The sequence below is a fragment of the Vigna unguiculata genome, chromosome 10, assembly GCF_037176805.1.
Source record: "Vigna unguiculata cultivar grain cowpea cultivar isolate G323 ecotype 2 chromosome 10, ASM3717680v1, whole genome shotgun sequence".
Lineage (NCBI taxonomy): Eukaryota > Viridiplantae > Streptophyta > Magnoliopsida > Fabales > Fabaceae > Vigna > Vigna unguiculata.
The window spans coordinates 41,928,637-41,945,723 of record NC_140801.1 but is presented as its reverse complement, the minus strand read 5'-3'; the positions used below and the strand labels follow the sequence as shown (position 1 = coordinate 41,945,723).

General features: G+C 28.6%; 1 protein-coding gene across 1 annotated transcript; it reads right to left on the bottom strand.

The window, feature by feature from the left end:
* Positions 1–1,038: 1,038 nt before the first annotated feature.
* Positions 1,039–8,241, bottom strand: LOC114166069 (uncharacterized). Its single transcript, XM_028050722.2, has 5 exons — positions 7,912–8,241; positions 4,360–4,472; positions 3,872–4,243; positions 2,666–3,416; positions 1,039–1,489 (listed from the first exon to the last, which is right to left on the bottom strand). Exons 1-5 carry the CDS (start codon positions 8,135–8,137, stop codon positions 1,419–1,421), a joined length of 1,533 nt encoding a protein of 510 aa, XP_027906523.2. The 5' UTR covers positions 8,138–8,241; the 3' UTR covers positions 1,039–1,418.
* Positions 8,242–17,087: the final 8,846 nt, after the last annotated feature.

Sequence of the window (17,087 nt, the reverse complement as noted above, 5' to 3'; positions counted from 1 at the left end):
CAGTGGAAGTGTGATACAATAAGAGAGTTAATATCAGAGTTAGAAATGGTAAAGGTTCAGGATGGAAAAAGTCTAGGAATTGAACTTAATACCAACTGAGTTATTTAATTTGTTTGATATTTTAATCATTCTAAAAATTATAACTTAAACATAACTCATTATTTTCATTATTCTGCTAAATTAAAATTTTACAAGTACAAGCACAAAATCTCGTCCAAGATAAAAATATTGATGTCTTAGGAATCAAGTTTGATTTCAATGCTTTTATTAGTAATTGTTATTGATGTTTATCAAAGAAAAATTAACATTAATATGTAATTAACCTTTCATAACATGTATTCATTAAAAGAAAAACTAACAATATTAACCTTTCATATTAATGTTGATTGTAAATTTAAAGTATTAATTATTAACGTTATTTTTTTAATAAACATTTAACAATTACTAAATACTAAATACATGTTAATTGTTAACAAAATTCAATTAAAGTTCTTATATTAAAATTGTAATTTTGCTTTCTTATTATACTAAAACCAAAATATATTAACATTTTCATAATCAATGAGGAGAAAAGTGTGGGGATTAAATTAAATAAAATAAGTGGAGAAAATAAAGAGATTCTGTATTGTGTTTGAAGACTAGATGGAGTCTACTCATTACACAAATACATAAAGACTAGATGAAGTTTAAATTAAGTTCAAATGCCTGATGTAAGAAGACTCTAAAAAAAAAAAGCCTGATGCAAAGGAACAGAAAGTTAACACGCGCAAATCATAAGATACACATTTAAATGTGAGAACTCTACCTTCTAAAAAATGATTCTGACATTACCACACAAACCATTTTAGTTTGATGTTCAATGTGATGTTATCAAGAACACAGAAGAAGCAAACAATGGACATTGAGTCTAATAGTGAAAATTGTCAGTGAAAAGTCAAATATGTTAGAAAAACAGCTGCATCATAAAGTACAAGAAAAAAACACCGAAGCTCCAATGATAATTTTTACCACATTTATAAATATATGGGAAGCCATACATAAGAATAAAATGAAATGAAATATATATGTGAACTACGTGTGAAATACATCCAATATTGGATTTAAAAGCCATGAGAACCAAAAAGGAAATTGTTACATTTTTTTTCCTTTCATTTTCTTTTTGCATCTACTGTTACAGAACAACAGGGATGCACGTAATCAAGGCCTGCCACTTTAAGACTTTGACCTGAAAACGCATCCACTGTCTAGATTTTTTTCCCCTCTTTGAAGGGCACATTTGTTCTTGGATTTTTTAATCAACTATTTACACTCTTAATAACACCTTGTATTCACTCAGATGTGAGATAGCCTTTGCTTAGGTCACTCACTCTTAATAACTCTCTGGTTTATCTGGCTGAATGATATAGTTCAGAACTTGCTTATACAAGTAATAAAATTACTGAAAACATTAATGGTATCCAATTAACAGTCCCGGCACAACCTGCAGAATCTGCAAAGGAAAATGTCAGTACAAAGGAATACTTCATGGTCTCCTACAATGTTTTAGGGTTCAATGATCTGGCCAAATAAAATCAGAGGAACAGAAATAATAATGCATATATTTATAACATTTTGTAAAGTATTAAAGGATAAACTAACACAAAATAACAGAAATAAAGTCAAATAAGAATTTAAATCCATCAAAGGATTTAATATATGGTTCCATAAAAGATATAAAAGCCTTGTGTATGATGGACCTTTGTAACTAGCATAGGTTCTTTATTTGGTTAGAAGAATTTCTTTGATTGAATGAAAATATTTCAAGATTGCAAATAAAAAACGAAAGAAAACAATTAGTTCTCTATGTTTATAGGATATGGACTAATTCCAGTCAGTTTAGACTCATGAACTACACCTGAGCAGTCCACTGGATTTTTAATGGAAGCAACTATTCTGGTCCATTTTCATAACCATGGTAATTTATAATTAATGAGTTACCACATACTCTTAAGAACTCAAATAATCATTATGTTCATTTGCATTGCATGTATAGACAATACCCATATACAATGAAACCCAAAAGTTTGGAAAAGCTCAGGATCATGAAGGGAATAGTCAACCTAAGGGCGGGTAAGTCAGCTAGAGCTTAGTAACACACTTTTTCCAACTCTCTCTTAATAAGATGAATTTCATGTATGATCTCATTAAAACAACCTGATTATGTGCTCTTTTCAGTGGAACCCTCATAAAACTTACGGAAACAAAGAATTTCATGTTAGCATTGCTCATGATTATAATCTAATGTTGGAAGGTTAAATTTAATACTGATGAACTAGAAACCTCCATTAAAAAAAGAAGGGGACAACAAAAACATAAACAAAAACAAAGCATGAAAGTGTATTTCAATGCAGAACAGTGAAAGAACTTCTTCAGGACATGCAGAGTAGGAGTTAGTTTAAACCCATACACAATCTGTAGTTTACTCCTTTCCTACTTCCCTTCAAAGCTCAACTTCATTAAGCTAATAATTTCTAATTCCTTTATAACCTTAGTAAACTCGATAAATTTAATAACAACATATGACAAATACATTAAAACATGCGCAGACAAAAATCATGTAAAACAAGTTGCCTCTAATTTAGAGTTCTTATGTTAGCTCATGCAAATAACCATTAACAACACTCACATAAAGATGGTGAGGGGCCATGAACGTGTGTGCTGGGACGTTCAGCAGATGGTTCATTCTTAGGAGGGGGCCCGACATGCGCAAATGCTATGTTTGGTAAAGGACTTAAGGCAGGAACTGAGAAATGAAAACCATGTGCTGAGGGTCGATCCTGTGGTGACGGAACAGGATAGTGTGGGGCATTAGTAGGAGCAACTGCAGGTGTTAGACCAAACTGTTTTCGAGTATTTTGGCTAGATCTCTTTCTATACCCGGATTGGCATTTCGGAGGTTGAACATAAGAACTTCTCCCTGGGCCAGGCAGACTTCTTGCAGGGGCTGGAGAACCAAATTCAGGTGAAGCAGCACCTTCCCAAGTTGTAGGTGCAGGTGAAGGTGAAGTTTCAGGAAAAACATGTGTATTATGGTGGTGACTATGGTGGTGATGGTGATGGTGGTGATGGTGGTGGTGGTGGTGGTGGTGGGGAGGATGAGGTAGAGGGGCAGGGGAAGGTGACCATGCAGAGCCACCACTGCCGGTGCCATGAAGGGAGTGTTGCAAGATGTATGATAGCCGAACCTGCTTAACCCTACCAAACTGAGTGTTATTCAACCCAAGGTTCCATGAATGATGTCCCATTATGGTTTGTGCCAGTTGCTTTAGCCTCTCCTTTGATGGTGTAATCCCAACTGCAAGTAGGACAGACGTTTGAACTGTGGTAGGAGCAGCTACTGTAGAACCTTCAGAATTTGAAAAGATGACATACAAGTTCTGCATACCAACAAGGAAACCAATCAGAATCAGGTTGGTGAGATCAGTATATTCGAAATACTCCCAGTATTAAGAATAGGTAAATGTATATTGTGTAAGGATAAGGAATTCCTAGATTTAAAGATTATATGCAAGACATCTAGCTTATTTTTCATGCTATATGTTAGTCCTTTGGCTTATAGAGTTCACTTGTAATTGATAGATATCCCAAAACAGAATCCATAATGCCCATATAGAGGTAATCACACAGAAATTAGAAGGGAGGGTAAGAGAGGTTGTGAGTTCAACTGCCTCACTAATACATACTAACAACTAACATTGCCGATCCAAAAAAAGAACACAGAATCCATAATTGACAGATTTCACATGACATCAGAACTGAAGAAAGCATATAAAATATTAAAATCAAGAGCCATACAGCAAAAACAGTAAGGACAGAACTAACAAAGACAAACCTCATAAGGAGCCAAATGTAGCCCATTCTTTAGCTGACTAGTCAGCTCACCAAAATTTGTTTGTATTTCGTAAATGGAGAAATTCAAAGTAAAGTTGAATAGTGTTTGCACTGTTTGCAGAGGAAACACACTTTGTTGTGGAATGATAGTGATCCCTCCCTTAAATTTCAGCACCTCAAAATCCGAGGGTACACCAAATAAGGATGAAGTGAGCAGGAGATATGATTGGCGCATAACCAAGTCTTTAAATGATGCTCCTATCAAACTAATGGCAGCTGCAGACATTTCTGAATATTTACCATCAGGATCAACTGCAAACACGACTTTTGTCATGTTTGATCGTGGTAAGAGATCCACATACAAGATGACCACCTGGTTTTAAAATATAAGAATGACGTCTATATCAAATAATATTAACATTAATAAAGTTCATTTAGCAAAAAAAAAATGTAAATAAAGTTCACAAAGGAAACAAGTGAAGGTGTTACTTTGGTTGAGGGAACCCCTATCTCTTCAAAAATGTCATCAGAAAGCTGCAAAATATTGTCTTTTACCACAGAAACTGGCTTCTGCAGATAAAAGCTTGCAACGATATCATGATCTGAAAAGTTAAAACAATGTCATTGAATAAAAAGATTATATAATCGTGCTTATATGAATTACATTACATTCTTTATCAAATAAATTATATAATAATATAACGTACGAGTTAGAAGCTTACAAATATATAATTATAAGGACATTTTCATATATCACAAAATTGAAGATAACATTCAATGGTTCATCATAAAATGTTGCATCACGTAGACATTTTGAATAGCCAACACATGACTCTCAGTCAAACTGATTAGTGTATTCAGCACCATGTCAGAAGGCACAGGAAAATAATGCACCCTATAAGACCAATAAAAAACTAGAAGAGATAAATTGTCAAATTTTTAGAGGTGAATTGTTTTAGTACATCCAAAAGTTCCACATTATTAAGAGTTGAGAGTAACAAGTGCAGCTGAGACCGGTAACAACAAAATGCATAATAGAGGGGCAGAAGAGTCAATTACTGATGCAATTCAGCAAGGACACCTGGCAGATCATTAAGGCAGGAAAAGCACGAGAATTAAAATATCTAACTCTAGGTTGAGGGATTTTGATTGGTCAAAAGTTTAGTATATATTCTGTTTGTTGTGGTGAGAGAAAGGGGGGATGGTTTTTGCTATGAACTTATCTCTCTAGACCTATTTCTCATATTACGTTTTCTTTCATACTGTTTTGGTCATTCTCTGTAATACTCATTATTTGTTGAGTACTTTCTGAAATTCAATAATACTGCTACATAGAGTTGAATTTGTTCCTGGAATACCTTGTTCTCTGTTTCATTGAGACTAAGGGTTTATTTATATATACCTTCTTCCCTTACCACCCATTGAAGTGTCTTTTTAATGACAAAACCACAGGAGAGGTGCTGAATATAAACTCAAAACAAATAATACAAATTATTGAGAATTAATATCTATAATTATCAGTGAAAACATCTTTAAACAAAACATACAAGTTAACACCAGCAAATGTGAAATACAAGTTTTTTTTATATTGGAATTATCTCTCATCATCATCTAAATCAAAGTTTCTTTATCATTTTCACCATTATGCCATCTTCAGATTTCAATTTTGGAATGAAAATCCAAGACAAATGATGTTGCTACTGGGGAAAATTTATTTTTCAAACATAATTAATTAAAACCAAAGTGTGAGACGCACAAATCAATATCACAAATAAAAGAAATAACCAAATGCATGAATTTATGGGGTTCAACACCTTTCACCTATGTTCTCTACAATATTTCATCATATAATATAACACATTACAAGTTTCCAAAAAAACTTGTAAAAACTCCCCCATTCCAAGACCATCCTTTCTCTTAAAGTGGTGACCCCTCTCTCAAGTTTGGGCATGTCATATTTCTTCACCTCATTCCTGTATTTATATAGTAAAGATTCATGACTTCCTTCATAAATAGAACTAGCTGTACACTGATTCTCTCACCTATCCAAACATTCATTAAGGTAGTGGATACTCCAAGAGTAAAAAAACATGCAAACCCTTAGTTTTCCATGACAGCTATTCAACCCGCTACATTAAACTTCTCTGCTATAGCAAACACTGTAACAGATAAGGGCGCTTAGCACTACTTAAAATCATGCTTAAACCTCGATAAAAAGTTAAAACTTTTGTTCTGAGCCACTTATAATGATCACAAAATTGATTTGCCAGTACCACATCCAGAACATAAACAAAATATTTCATTTCTCAAACAAGACAGAACATGTGGCGACACATTTCCAGCACCTGACTTGTTCCTTCCTATTTTTTTGGAAACAGATTTTCCAAAATAATAAAATAGAGTCAAATGACATGTATATATCCTTTTTTTCATACAGTTATCTTTCTTTAAAAACAACTTTTTTAGATACATTCAAACGCTAAATGAGAATACTTTTCTAATAGGGACTCAAACTTTGTTTCACCGCGTTGAGGAAGACTAACCCTTTTATTATATTTGATCCCGTGGATGTTACATGCGTTTCTCTAATCATATTGGTAGGAATTACAAATCAAAATGATATACACTATTAACAGTTATTTCTCATGGAGTCATTATTACTAGTAACGGTTTTATTTAAATAGAATTCTAACATTTAACCACTCCATATTTAGTTTGCATTAATTCCTGCACACGTGACGACAAAAATATAGAAAGAGACGGTTAATTTCATGCTTTTATGTACAAAGCAACTTATTTACTCTAAATATTCCAACAATTAAATCATTATGAACAATAAAATATATTTATTGTAGCAGATATGAGAATACTGTGTCGGAAATTGTGGACATTTCATGCAAAAGTACGAGGCTAAAATATGTTATTAAAGGAAGTATATTGGAACTACATATATTCCAATGCTAACTGCCATTACTGCATCATCCAACAAAATTGCTATTTTCCTCTAGTTAGTTTAATTTTCTTTGTCCCTGCCTCCTTCATTACTTTTTATCTGCTGAAGTATTTAACCACCCAGGGTCTTGTGTTTCTTTTTTATTCTTAAAACAACTTTGTAAATCTACTTTTTAGATAGTAAAGAGCATGTGGGAAGAAGATAGGATAATGCAAGAAAGAGTATGAATAAATATAAGTTTGAAAGCATAAAGTACTAAAAAACCTTAATATGTTAAGATTTTCTTTTAATTTTAAAAATGAGGAGGTACCACTTTTGAAAATAACTTTTAAAACTAGTTTTTTCTTCTTTTTTTCTGAAACAAAAAACAATTTTAAAGAATAGAACACAAACAAACCGTCATATTGTCAATTTCTCATATCCATCCTAACCTCCTATGGTTCTTCAAGTCATCACTCACAACACCTCATTCTTCCTCTAAAAGGTAAAGTGCTATGCAAACCCAGTATTCTCTTTGCGAATGCTAACATAAGCATTAAATCTATCAACTAATGAATATTGACATATAGAGCTCAACCAAAATTCACAACAGCATATATGATAGTGTCAGATCCTAAAACTCGGAACCTTTTTGTTTTCACGTGCAACATCAAGATAATTTCAATATCCGTATCATTAAAATTAAAATTGTAATCAATTATAATTGTTTAACAATAATTTTCAAAGTAAAGAAAACATCAAACCACAATGCAATAAACAAATCTCCCCTTTTGTTAAAAAAATATAATAAATAGCAAAAATTGAAAACCGCCCCACACACGGAAATATTAATTCGCTAACAATTTTCTTAACAAGCCTAAAATTAAAATTAAAAACCCATCAAAGTTAAAATCTACATTTTCGCTCACATTGTTATCTCTTTCACTAAAAAACCCACCAATTATACAAACAAATCCACTAATTATCAGCACAGGGATTTCTATTCTTAATTTAAAATTTTCCTAAAATTAAAATAAAAATACTAAATAAAGAAAGATACTTGAGTGAGAGAGTTCCAAAAATTTGTTTGAAAAAAATTAGAAACTCACCTTTGTACTTAGAATTTAAATGAAGATCTTTGGGATCTGCAAAGTGAACGAATGGTGGTAACCAGAAGAGTGCTGAGAGAAAAACTGCAACTGAGAAAAGCAAGACAATAACGCATTTGATTCCAACGACGGAAAAGACGCAGCCCGCCGCCACTGCATTCCGCCATGGATCCTCGGCGGCGACGGTGGATGGTAGAGGGTGGTCTTCTTCTCCGGACTTTCCCATTGCCGGCGAAGTGGGTCAGGGCCCATCCTCAGTTTGGGTCGGGTTTGGTGTACTCATTTAACAGTAAGTGGAAGAGAAGTGTGGGAAAATAAGTTTGAGTTGAGGATGGGTCTGATACCTTTCTTATTATTTAAAATAATAATAATAGTTAATAACCATGTACTTATAATTATATATATATATATATATATATATATATATATATATATATAACTGGATAACTATATATATCTATAAGGTGGATCGGTTAGCATTCTTTTATCTATAATTATAACTATTAAAATGATAATTTTTTTTTTAATTTTATTTCTAGATTCTAAATTTAAATAATTATTTATAATAAAAAGATACATTTTTTTTTTAATTTAATAGTTATTTTTTATAATTCAAATAACTACTTATAATATTATTTAAATTATTTATAATATTTTTAACATAATATTACTTAAAATATTTTTTATTTTGATAACTAAAATTTACTATATATATAAATGTTTTTGTTTTTTTAATTATTATTTTGAAAATTAAAAATAATAATAATAATAATCGATATTTATTTATACGGGAGATTTTTCTTTTTAATAACCACTATTTTATTTCATTTTTATCTTTTCAGTTATTATTTTATTATTATTTAACTGATTTTTAAATTTAAAATGTTTTTTTAATTTAACTATTATTTAAATTAAATAAATACAAATTATTTAAAAAATAAATAAAAGTTATTTATGATCAAATTTAAAAGTTATTAACATTTATTTTTGTAATTATAGTTTCATTATTTTGTATTATAAAAAAATAACAGATCCGCGTAATATAATTGTTTTCATTAGTAATAATAATAATAATAATTGGTTGATGGGGAAAAGAAAAAATGAATAAGAGTTTGAAGTTTATAAAGAAGAAGGAAGGAGGGAATAGAATGAAAAAGGAGGATTTTTTCAGAGTTTATCTGTATTTTTTTTTTTTAATTTAAAAAATTATAATTGTTTTCAATTCTGAAAGAGAAGTGGGTAGCAGTATTGGCAATAAATTGCATTAGGACCCAGCTTTAAGCATTTGTTCCATATCTATGTGAAAATAGAAGTGAAATAAATTATGAATATATATATATATATATATATATATATATATATAATTATAAATACTACTGTAAGTTTCACTGTGTTTTAAGTTTCTTTTTATTAACTAATTAAGCAAAATTAACCCCTACCTGTTTTTTTTTTTCTCTAATAAACGAACCGAAGATTTAGAGTATTGTAAGGGAGGAAGAATGCTTTAAGATAAATAAAGCTGTTAATACTATGATTTTAGTTGAGAATGATTGTTATAGAAATGTTTTAAACATTTGTGTATTGGTTACTTTTATATTAAAATATCTTTAACTACAATAAGTGTGAGGTTTTATTGAGAAACAATTAAGAAAGAACAAGTGATAATAAAGTTTTCTTAAAAATATTAAAATTAATAATTTAACTACCAAATTGGATAGCATAAAAGACTGCTGTGACGAATCCAACATCCTTCCTTACCTTTTTTTTATATATTTATATGCAAGTATGATGATATATTTCTATTAGATTTTGTAAATAAATATTAAATACTATAAATAAATGGATGTACTATTATCATTAAAATATTTATAATTATAATATTGCACGTTTGCACAGATTAACTATTAAGTTAGTGATATAAATTTACAAAAGTAAATGAAAAGATATTATATAAAGAAATAAATAGAATATATATATATATATATATATATATATATATATATATATTACATTATTTCATAAAACATGATTAAATTATATCATACTATTATTTTGGAGCATTTTAGATTTTACAAAAGATGATTATATTGAATAGATTTCTAAATTGTATAATTTCAAACAAAGATCTTATAAAAAATTTAGATTGTTCTAAAGTCAAACATACTTTTAAATTAGCTAATTTAAAATTATATTTGATTTTAAGATTATGTAATTAAAAAATGATTTTCTAATTTTTAAATTATATGTTTCACAAAGTAGTAATTTTGTTATGATAAGAATGATACTCAAATCTTTTTTTGACATGGTAGCATATTGGTTTCCATTAAGTATTTTGAGGTGATAAGAATGTTTTTATTTTGAGGTTTGTTGTTTCAAGTCATTACCGATTCTTGACATGTGATTTGTGGTTTTTGTTTATTCTATTGTTTTGTCAAAGTTCCTGTTATTATTTATGAATTGTGATTTCTATTTGTGTTGTAATTTTTATTTGTACTCGTGATCTTTGTTCTTAACCAATATTTGTGATTCATGTTTGTGTTACAGTTTTTGTTTATGCTCATGGTTCCTATTTTTTTATTGTGATTTATCGTTTCTGTTTAAATTGTAGTTTCATGGTTGTACTTGTGATTTATTTTCTTAATTGTGGTTCATGCTTTTGATTGTGATTTGTGATTTTTGTTCGTGCTCACTATTCTTACTCGTCTTTGTGATTTCGCTCATGCTTGAAGTTTTATTCATGCATATGATTTTTGTTCTCACTTACATTTTTTCAGTCTAGTTTGTTTCATTTTCGCATTACTTTTTTATAATTCTCTTTGCTTTGCTTCATTAGGAATGTTTTGGTATCGTGCCATGTTTATCCAAAATTAATTGGCTTTGTGGTCTTTTGGATGAACTTGTATTTCCTTAAACAAATTCAATGTCCCTATATGATGACAAGATAAGTGATATTCAGATTGTTGCAAATTCAATGTTATGTTAATGAACCAAACATATTGAAGCTAAGACATAAGATATTTCTTAGCAAAACATTAAATGGCAAAATAATACATTTTTAGCAAAGCTTTATCACAACGAATTCATAGATAGGTGTTGGTATGACTTATTATTTGTGAATGATTTTATATGAAACATTTGAAAGTTAGTTTTTTTGTAAGACATTTAGGACGTCTTCTAGTTATATCACCAACAACTTGAGGCTAAAGAAGACATCCATTATGCATTAATTCACATTTAATGCATTTTGATCAATAAACTTTATTGATAGATAACATATACTTTATTTAGTTGTAGTTGATAGTGTCCATTTTTTATGTTTAAAATATATCTTTTGATGGTCTTTAGTCCAACATTTTGTCCTAACTTTCCTAAGCAAACTTTTTCTTCATAAATGTCGTAAAGACACACCTTTGAAGAATGATATTAAAAGCATTTATATTTATAAATACACCTAACTCTACATAAATCATGTTTCTTTTAAGTGTAGATGTTGTTTCATCTATTCCAAACATTAGACAATGTGTTGTCTAAATGTGGACAATATATCTTAACACAATGAGTAACCTAACGTTAAGTCTTTAAACAATATTTCGTATTACACCTTAGAACATTTTTATTTATATGTTATTATTTAAAATAAGAACATTTACCATTTTTTTATTCTAACAAAACCTCCTTAGATTGAAACTAAAGTAGATGTGGCTCAAGTTAGTGAGCTAAGATAAAATAAGTTGTTCCTTGTTCACATACTTCTATTAACATGTTTCGAAAATCTTTAGATGAAATTTCGTATTTGTTGTGACATTATAATATTATTAAAAAGATTCAAAATCACCTTTAGGTTTTCATTTCTACATTAGCACAAATATATAAACCTTTTTTAGTGAGCTTATTGTCATTAATTGGCATATTGACAAATCTCTAGTGATAAGCTTTTGGTAAAGTAAAGGTGTGATATTGAGTAGAGAGGAAAAATGAAGGATGATGTATAAACAAACTACCCATGTTCAAAGGTATCATGTACGATTAATAGAAACAAATGATAGTATTTTTTAACTCTTGCCATATTAATATGATGAATTTTGTAAAGAATGAGAATCACATATCTTTATACGAAAACAACAATGAACACATAAGAAAAGACCGAAATGAAAAGTAGGATTTTTTTTTTAATGTTAGAGCAAGAAACTTCATCATGTGCTTACTATATAAAATAATACAAGAAGGTACATAACTTAAGATAAAAAGATGTGAAATACTTACATTGTAATGTATAAAGGTTCCATTAAGGTAAAATGCAACAATCTCAATTTTTCAATCTCTAATACATTTTTTTTATTTGGAAGAAAATGAGGACATACAAAGTATGTTTGGTTATTTCATATATTAATAAATGAGCTCATATCTTTAAGAACTAAATATAATTTTGATCATTTTGACAAAATCTAAAAAATTGAAGACCATAGGTAACAACTTTTAGGACTGTAAAGAACCTAAAATTATACTTGTGTGCTTTACATAAAGAAGAAGACCATAATCATGTCTATTTTGTGGTGTTGGGTTTTTTTTTTTTTTTCTGATGGAAGATACACTAAGAAGATTCAACACTAATGAGTTTTGAGTAAACTCATAACCAGTATATCACCTTCATCCCACTATTTTAAGATATTATAGGTCTTTCTTCTCATATATTATTATTCTTACCCCTTTTTATCTAATGTGTGACTTTTAATTCTTATATAACTCAAATATGTAAGCACTCATCTAAAGAATTGTAAAAAGACAAATGATTTGAGTAGATAAATTTTGTATTAATCATACCTTATTATATTAAGATTTGATTTTTAATATGATCAAACATACGTCTAACTATTCATGTATGAAAAGTTCATGTCCTTTTAAAATATAAAATCTTAAAATATAGAATATTTCGTATAAACTTTATGTGACTATGTTAAGTTCAAATATTTTACTGATATTTTTTTTCTTACAAACATTAAATAGACCAAATCTATTTACTAAATCCCCTTACTTTAAAGTTATGTATTTAAAGGAATGAGTTAATTATTTTGATTAAATATTTCAATTTTAGACTTTTTATCAGTTAAGGTAGGGTTAAATATATTTTAGTCCCTAAATTTATCATGAAACTAAAATTTATTTCTGTCTCAAACTTTGATATACATCAAATGTCAACTTAAAATGTGTTTGACAAGTAAAAACATTTAATATAATTGAGTTAAAAGAACTATATCCATTCATTTTTAAAATTTGGAGACTAAAATGTATCAAATTTTAGAATAACAAATTTCAGATTTAAGTATAAGTTTAGTAATTAAAAACATATTTAACCGTATTAACATATTTAACTATAACACATTTTTTTGATCTTTAAACAATCAAGAGTGATTAATGCATTAAGTGCATTTTTATGAGTAAAACTAAATTATATAGTTTATTTCTCTCAAAAACAACAATTGAAAAGAAACTTTTAATACATTTATTGATTATTCTGATAAAAATGAGAGATAGAAAAAGAGAGTCAAAGTTTGAATTATATCATACACACACAAATATATGATGTTTATATTTCATTAAAATGGTAAAATTGAGGGTATTGACCATTATTAAAATAATTCAACAATTACGGGTTACTAATAAATTCTAAATAAAATATTAAGTATATTTTTAATTATAATTTGGAAAAAAAATGATTGAGTTATACACTACAGATTATATGTTGTGAATGATACGAGATTCTTCAAATAAATTCATACTTCTTGGTAAAATAAGTTAACTAATAAATTCTATATGAAACATTACCTTTTTTTTATCATTAGTCGGAGTAAATTACTGAATGATACACCAAAAATCATATGAGATTCAATTTCTTTTGCAAATAAGGTTTCAACGTCAAGCATCATGAATTGAATATAAGCACTAATATGATCTATAAGTAGTTAGGATTATATACAACTATTTTAACGATATCTATAACTTTGCACTTGAAAGACAATACGGATATAAAATCAATTATAAAGCAACATAAGCAATAAAAAACTAATAAAATATTGGGTGCCTTATATTTTGTAAAAAATAAAGAAATAACAGATTTTACAATCTTTACAAATTATGCCTTTTTTTTTTTTCATTTTCTTACCTTAAACACTTTCATGTTTGTTTAAGTTTATTTACAAACTTTTAATATAGGTTCATCTTTTATGGTATGATTTTACTTTAGTTCCTATCATTTAGGTAACATATGGTGTGATTTTAAACTTTTGTTAACCATACCATCATTAATTAGGTAGTCTTTTGGTATAAAAAGGGATAGAAATTAATAAACACACAACGAGTCAACATAAATTTATTGTACCAAAATGGAAAATCAAATTTTATATGGACAAAGAAATATCAACATTTTATCTATTGTATGTTACAATAATGTTAAGCCATTCATCCTAAAATTTGACATTTCATTCCTTTAATTTAAACATTTTATATTATAATTAAATTTTTTTACCATACAAGGATATGGTGAAGTGTTTATTCCAAATATTTTCTTTAATGGGAGATGAAATTCTCATTTCTCTCTTAATAAATACTCCTTTATTGAAATCATATAACACACAAAATTCTTACAAAATATAAATCTTGTTTGAAAGGTTATACAATAATGTCAGAAGAATTCTTTGTTGATACTGTTGGAAGTAGAAAACTAAAGCGTAAGATTGAGAATTTATCATCCACCGATGATGATGTTGATTCAGAGTTCTCATTATCTCTGAGTTTAGGTAATAAACGAATGGTGGGTGAATCATCATCTGATTTCTTTTGTAAATCATTGACAAACCCTAAAACTACATTCAGTGTTCCAAAACCTTTGGAAGACTCTAATCATCAAGTGATTATGTCTAAGCAATACCAATTCTCTTGTATGTTTTGCAATAAGAAGTTTTCAAGCCCTCAAGCTCTTGGAGGACACCAAAATGCTCACAAGCCACAAAGAGTGCTCTTAAGGATGAACAAAGATATGAGAACATTTGGATATGGCACTCACATGTTCCCACATTCATCCATTCCTCATTATCCTTTTCATGGCTCAATACCCCTTTATTATAGGCATAACATGCACCCCATGACCCATTTGTCAACCATGCCATGGCCTCATTTTTTACCTACCTTTGGCAACCAAGAGTTTCATGAGTCATGCATCCGAAGGCAACAATTTGGGATGACCAACCCTTGGGGAATAGTATCCGAAACTCCAAAAAAAATTATATAGTAGGGATGTGGAATTTGGTTTTAAGCATAATTAAGTTTCCTCACTTTGTTTAACTCATGGTGCAATAATTTTCATCTTTGATGTTAAATTTATCACTCAAGCTTTAATATTAGTTTGACAAATGGAATATGCAATTGTAGTTGTGGTACAATACTATGATCTCTTTATATTTATGTAACAATAATGGTTGTGATCACATGTTATTTAGACAATATTAAGGTAGCCACATTTTTAAATAATGATTTAAAATAATTTTTTCTATTATTTGTTGTTATTGGGCTTTTTTTTTACATTGCTTATGTTTTAATGTTTAGACAATTTTTTAGATTGTGATTTTTTTTTTTTTGCAATGAAAGTTTAGTGAAAAAATACATTTTTTTTATCATTAGAATTAAAAAAATTGGTAAAAATATATCTTTTTTCTTGAATAAGAACTTTTAGTTTGAACTTACTCCCCCAAGTTTAAATGGTTTCGTTTTTGTTCCATAAAGCGTCTCTTTTAGACTAAAGTGAGTATATCATTTTTTACTCCAATCATGTGAAAAATAAGAGTTTCTCAGCGTGTGTGACACTTAACCAAGTTAATCAGATTAGTGACAAATTAACAAAAGGCCTAGTTTTATATACCAAAGATCCTCCAAGGTACTAAAATGAAAATTTTAAATTTAAAGTATCAAATTGAAACGAAAACTTTAGATGTACTAAGATAATATTGTATTGGGTTAAATATATTTTTAATTATTAGTTAGAAAAAATATTCTAGTACACTACAAAGAGTATATATATATATATATATATATATATATATATATATATATATATATATATATATTGTAAGTTATAAAGTAACAAACAATTATATTTTGTAACAAATAAAGAACTAACTAATCTATACTATCAAAAATGCTTTCTCAATCTTTACAAATTATAGATTTGTTTTCATATTGGCACCCTAAACACTTTCATATTTGTTTGAGCTTATTTTTAAACTTTTAATATAGGATTATCTTACAAAGGGAGATTTTTATTTTAGTTCCTATCACATAGGTGACATATGGTGTGTTTTTCAACCTTTGTTAGCCATATCATCATTTACGTAGCCCTTAGGGATAAAAAATAAATGAAATTAATAAAGATAAAACTAATCAAAAGAAATTTATTGGACCAGAATAGAAAATGAAATTTTATGTGGACAAAAAGGTATAAAAATGTTATGTAAAACATGCTACAATAATTTTAAATCATTCATCCTAAAGTTTGACATTCCAAGTCATATAATAATTAACTTTTTACTATACAACAATATATGATGCATCTACCGCAAATACTATCCGGAAGATGAAATTTTCATTCCTCTCTTAATAAATATATCATTATTAAAATCACATAACACAAAAATTCTTAAAGAAAATATAAATCTTTTTTGGAGGGTAGTTGTGCAATAATGTGAGATGAAACTCTGTTGATGGTGTTGAGAGTAGAGAACTAAAGCGTAAGGAACTATAATCCATTGATGATGTTGATTTAGAGTTCTCATTATCTGAGTCTTGACAATAAAATAATGGTGAGTGAATCATCATTTGTTTTATTTATTTTTTATTTTTTTGTAAATCATTGACAAACCATAAGAAGACACCCAATTTTGCTTCAAAACCATTGGAAAACACTAATGACTAAGTGATTGTGCCTAAGCAATACCAATTCTCTTGCAATTTTTGCAATAAGAAATTTGAAAGTCCTTAAGCTCTTGAAGGACACAAAAATGTTCATTGGTCGGAAAGAGTGCTCCTAAGAATGGAGAAAGATATGATAACTATTGGATATGACACTCACATGTTCCCACACTCATCCATTCCACATCATTATCCTTTTCCATGGCTCAATACCTCTT

Coding starts and splice junctions, on each gene's coding strand:
- LOC114166069 (XM_028050722.2), bottom strand. CDS start 8,137: ATGGGAAAGTCCGGAGAAGAAGACCACCCTCTACCATCCACCGTCGCC. Junction 3,417..3,871: donor TACATTTGGCTCCTTATGAG/GTTTGTCTTTGT, acceptor GTTGGTATGCAG/AACTTGTATGTCATCTTTTC. Junction 1,490..2,665: donor TGGCCCCTCACCATCTTTAT/GTGAGTGTTGTT, acceptor TTTCCTTTGCAG/ATTCTGCAGGTTGTGCCGGG.